The sequence below is a fragment of the Pinus tabuliformis genome, chromosome X (genome assembly GCF_031772625.1).
Source record: "Pinus tabuliformis cultivar Carrire ecotype Pingquan chromosome X, CPIR1, whole genome shotgun sequence".
NCBI classification, from domain to species: Eukaryota; Viridiplantae; Streptophyta; class Pinopsida; order Pinales; family Pinaceae; genus Pinus; species Pinus tabuliformis.
In genome coordinates, this window is record NC_142308.1 from 133,929,218 (window position 1) to 133,934,386 (window position 5,169).

At 37.6% G+C, this 5,169-nt stretch overlaps 1 protein-coding gene across 1 annotated transcript; it reads right to left on the bottom strand.

The window, feature by feature from the left end:
• Positions 1-1,588: 1,588 nt before the first annotated feature.
• On the bottom strand, positions 1,589-3,105 carry LOC149138820 (cyclin-dependent kinase F-4-like). The gene is made up of 3 exons (XM_089450504.1): positions 2,436-3,105; positions 2,019-2,336; positions 1,589-1,848 (listed from the first exon to the last, which is right to left on the bottom strand). The coding sequence occupies exons 1-3, from the start codon at positions 3,103-3,105 to the stop codon at positions 1,589-1,591; spliced, it is 1,248 nt and encodes a 415-aa protein (XP_089306630.1).
• Positions 3,106-5,169: the final 2,064 nt, after the last annotated feature.

The window sequence follows — 5,169 nt, forward strand, 5'->3', positions numbered from 1 at the left end:
TCTCTCATTGTTGTTTTTAAAGCAGTCATGAAATGTGAATTTGAAATGACTCACTTGGGCTTTTTAAGATATTTTCTTGGAATTTAAGTAGACCAAAGTGAAAATGGTGTTTTCATTTCTCAAGATAAATATGTAGAAGCAGTGTTGAAGAGATTTAACATGCAGAACAGCAAAGTAGTTGTGACTCCAACTGTAGTAGGGTTGAAATTGACCAAAGAAGACAACATCAAATATTTTGATCCAAAACTGTACAAGAGCATAGTTGGCAGCCTTATGTACTTGACTGCAACTAGGCTGGACATTATGCACGCTGTGAGTTTAATTTCCAGATTTATGGGAAGACCGAAAGAGACTCATTGGCAGGCAGCCAAGAGGATTCTAAGGTATGTGAATGGAACGAAGGGGTTTGGTATTTTATACTCCTCTTCTGAAAGTTTCATGTTGAAAGGTTACACTGACATTGATTGGGATGGAAGTGTTGATGATAGGAAAAGCACATCTCGATATGTGTTTCATATGGGATTGGGAGCCATCTCATGGGCTTCCAAGAAGCAACGAGTTGTGTCTTTGTCAACAGCAGAGGCAGAGTATGTGGCAGCAATAGAAGCAGCATGCCAAGCAGTGTGGCTGAGAAGAGTTCTCAGAGATTTGTGTTATGAACAAGAAAATGGCACAACCATTTACTGTGACAATAGCTCGACAATAGCATTGTCTAAAAACTCTGTTTTTCATAAAAGGACAAAGCACATAGACACCAAATTTCACTTCATACGTGAATTGGTTAACAATGGTGAGATTGTTTTGCAGCACTGTAGAACAGAGGATCAATTAGCTGACATCTTGACAAAACCATTGGGAAAGAAAAGTTTTGATCATTTCAGGAAATGCCTGGGTATGCAGAAAAACCCAGCAGTTGAAATTAAAGGGGAGTGTTGGAATAATAATTTCAACCTGCCGGAAGATGACAGTTGAACAACGACCCAACTTACTCAGAAAACAACCATTGGAGTTTCCCTGCGATGTGATCTGGTCACATATCGCATTTTTCCCTTGTTTCATTTTTTGTTACCTTTTGTTTTCTGCGATCACGATCTTGCAATGCGATCAAATCGCAGATCGCAGATCGCAAATCTTAAACTTTTGTGCATTAAGCCCTTTGCTCCTTATCCGCCGATGTGATGGTGCGATGTTGTGATAAGCCATGCATTAAATTCCGATAAGATATTTTCAGCCATGTAATTAATGATATTTACTACGGTTGGTAAATGTAGGTGAAATTTTTAATTTTATTGTTTTCTATTTTTACGGAAGTATGGGTACAAGCAACATGTATTGTAAGATATTTTTGCGTTGTTCATTATATAAAAAAAAATGCAAGAGGAGGAAGTGCAGTGTAGAATTAGAGAAAGAGTTTTTTTTTTTTCTCTTCTGCAACGCACAACAATGCTGAACTTTTAGTTTTCTGAGATAATGAAATTGGTTTTTAGAACTGGATGCAATCCCTCAAAAGAGGAAGAAAATTTTGTAACAATTTTTTTTTTGTATTTAATAAAGATCCTGTATTTGAAATAGAGCGTTGTTGTGTGTGCTATTTCTTTTGTGTTTGAAATAAACAGAAATTTCCCAACAGAAATGGGCGTGATGGGAGATTTTGAAGTGAAGAAGAGGCGGGAATTTGATATGAGCCCAGGTAACTATTCTTTTGCCAAATTGAATAACTCATGTCCACTGTTGGTCTGCTGTTGCCACCGTCGTGGTGATTGGCATATTCAAATGCTATCGGTTGCTCCACTCCGCCTCCGACCCTTAATGGATTATTCTGCAATGTACTTCTCCTGTAAATCCAACCTGTTCAACAAAATAAGAAAAAGAACTGCTGCAGCTTCTCCCTTTTAAATCAGATGACAAAAATGTATGACCAATAGGATTCTCATGATTTGGCAAGAGAGGAATAGGTTGGAATTTCATGTCGTAACAGGAGGAGGAGGAATAGGTTGGAATTGCTCTGTCGTTGCTACCGTCGTGATTGGCATATTCAAATGGTATCTGTTGCTCCACTCCTGCTGCAACAATTGGATTAATCTGCAATGTACCTTCTTCTGTAAATGTAACCTGTTCAATAAAATAAGAATAAGAATTGCAGCTTCCTCCTTTTAAATAAGATGACAGAACTGTATGACCAATAGAATTCGCGCGGTTTGTCAAGAGAGGAATAGGTTGGAATATACAGGAGGAGGCATAGAAAAATGGATGCTGCAGTGCTTCCTTAGGCATGGGCCTTCTCTTCTGATCCCATGACAACAAACTCTTTATGAGATCAAAGGCCGCGGCACTTCCTGTCGGTAGAAGACACGACAATTATTTAGTGGAATCAACATTCCCTAACTCTTCTGGAAAGCTGTAACCCTTTAAATCGGCAAGCAGTAACCCCTCACGCCAACTTCGGGTATCAGGAGAACGAATGACAGAGCAAATGCTATGCAGCTGATGTAGCGCGTTAGAGCCTGTAAATATTGGATAACCAGTGAACAGCTCCGCCATGATAACGCCCATTGCCCAAATGTCATTGGACAAACCATATTCAGTGGATCCAAGCAAAAGTTCGGGTGCTCGATATAGGCGTGTCCCAACATATGATTCCAGTGGCTTATTATTCCATATTCTAGTAGCCAGCCCGAAATCAACAATTTTAATAGACGTACCTCCCCTCACTAATAAATTCTGTGGTTTCAGGTCCCTGTGAAAATATCTTTCATAAGACATGCTTTGAAGCCCTTTCAAGATCTGGAAGCAAAAGCTTCGCACCTCGTCCTCGGAAAACGAACGGCCTCTCCCTCTTCTCTGGAGCTCTAACAGATCACAGTCCATGAGCTCAAGCACTGCGTACAATGTGATGCCCTCCAATATGATATCATGCAGGTAAAGTATGTTGGGATGAAACCTCAAATCTGCTAAACAATTCACCTCTGCGCAATCCTCATATATAGAGAAGTTTCCGTTGATTCTCTTGATGGCCCAAAATTCTCCCGTAACCTTATCCACTGCCTTCCAAACGGTTCCATGACTTCCTTTTCCCAACTCCTCAACAATAACATAACGATCCATGGAACTCACTCTGAAATTAGAAAACAGTAACAACAGTCACCTTCTGTTCTCTTCAATCTGAAATTAGAAAACAGTAACAGTGGCCTTGCCTTCTCTTCTCTCCTCGCCGCGCCTCGCCACGCCAAATATTAGACTGAGGTTCCAACTTTTCTCACAGTTTTCACCTTCGCCTTATCTGCTGCTACCGATTCTATTAAAGTTTAGATCAATTTGGGAAAGACATATGATAAGATAAAAAGAAGAAGGGATCATGTTTTAATACGCTTCCCTCTCCCTCTTGGGCGCGTCTTTCAAATGGTGGGCTTTTCTAAGGCTTTGGGACGACGTGTCAACTATTAAATCGTGAATATCATAGGATCGGTGTAGTTTTACCCAATACTTTGAGGTTTTTTTTGGTGGGTCCACTTAAAAGAAAGTTTAATATAATAAAGATGATAAAAATATTTTTAAAATAATTTATTTTTAAGAAAACTTAATAATCATAGATGGTGAGAAAGGTGGTTTTATACTCTTCCTCAGTTTATACTCGTGAAATAGTGGGCTTTTGTGTTCTTTTCTAAGACTCTTAGACAATAGATAAAGTATTAAATTAATATTTTGAGCTTAATCTCCCTATTTACTCACATCCATATTAGGAGCAGCTTGGTGCACCTAGTAGTTATAATGTGGAGAGTCCTTCATTCAACAACCTCTCAGTATTATTATTTTTGTTTCAAAAGTATATGGGAATAGTGATCAAGAAATATTGTGAGAGTGGGACATCTCCATAATTAAAATAACTTTAGAGAATAGAAAACTTACAGTAAAACAACCCACTAAAAATAATAGTGAATGAAGAATAATAAGAGTTGACAAAGCATCTAAACAAGAGTTGGAAATGAAACTGAGATGCTAAGTTCTAGATAAAAAATGTTTCTTCTTCCTCCCTATCCCACGACTCTTTGTGTGTAGAAGGAGGCTTGCCTTTTGGGTTCTTATGAGTTCACATACTTAAATGATGGTGTCCAATGCCTTTCATGGATTGAAGAAGGAGATGAAGGCCATAGTTTTATGTTTGAATGAGTTGTTAGAGTTGTGTCCTTCACTTAATGGATATTGACAATGAAGGATCATTTCTACCTTTTAAAATATGGAGGATAAGTTCTTACTAGCCCTAAGAGCTTATGATTAGGATAAATATTGAATAAGAACATGATAAATGTTTTCTTAAGTATGGGAGATGACCATATTTTATGTCACATGGATACCTATAAATGTAAGAACAAATGTTTGAGAAGATATTTGGTGAAAAGTTTATTCTCTCCATCTTACTTGCTGATGCCCAGATGCCCAGTCAACTCTCATATCCTGAAATTTGACTATGCATACACAATACTCCTAAACTAATTTTCTTTACTTTGATATACAAGCAACAAAAGGATTACTTTGTTAGGCCCATTGTAGTGTGCAGTCTGCAGTGGAGATGTTAAATCAAATACAAAGTGAATGACAAAAAAAATATACTATGTTGTTTTGAATGAATCTGTGGTCACAACACTTGATCTATTTTTCTTTACCACATTTGGTCTCATTGCACTTTTTGTGCTATGCCATCACACAATAAATTAATGTAGTTTATGTCTTATGCCATCACAAAACAAATCAACAAAGGGAAGTGTAAAATGTAGTTCAAGGAATAGAATTCCTATTAATTAAACTCAAGAATTACAATAGTGATAGGCTATGGGGCGCTTGATTGGACATTCACCACATCCACCAACAAATTAGTCAAATTGGAAAGGAATAGGGGTAAAATTGGACAAGGCATTGTCAATGCCCATTATTCTACCTATTCATTGAGCCCTACAGGGTCAATCCAATGACATGGGCTTGAAGCATATGGTTGTAGGTGAGATTACCAAGAATGCCTTCTATTTTAATAACTTAGATTAACCAAAAATATGAGAGAAAACTAAAACGCACAATAAAATTTTATATGATTGTAGCATGTGGTTTGTACATCTTTTAATAGAGGAAAGGAATATTGATGATCTCATCAAGCTAGTAATTACCCAAAGAACCCAA

Excerpts from the sequence above, each read along its gene's own strand:
- LOC149138820 (XM_089450504.1), bottom strand. The coding sequence starts at position 3,105 with ATGGATCGTTATGTTATTGTTGAGGAGTTGGGAAAAGGAAGTCATGGA. Across the intron at positions 2,337-2,435 it reads TCCTGATACCCGAAGTTGGC|GAAGTGCCGCGGCCTTTGAT; the intron begins GTGAGGGGTTAC and ends TTCTACCGACAG. Across the intron at positions 1,849-2,018 it reads TGAATATGCCAATCACGACG|GTTGGATTTACAGGAGAAGT; the intron begins GTAGCAACGACA and ends TTTGTTGAACAG.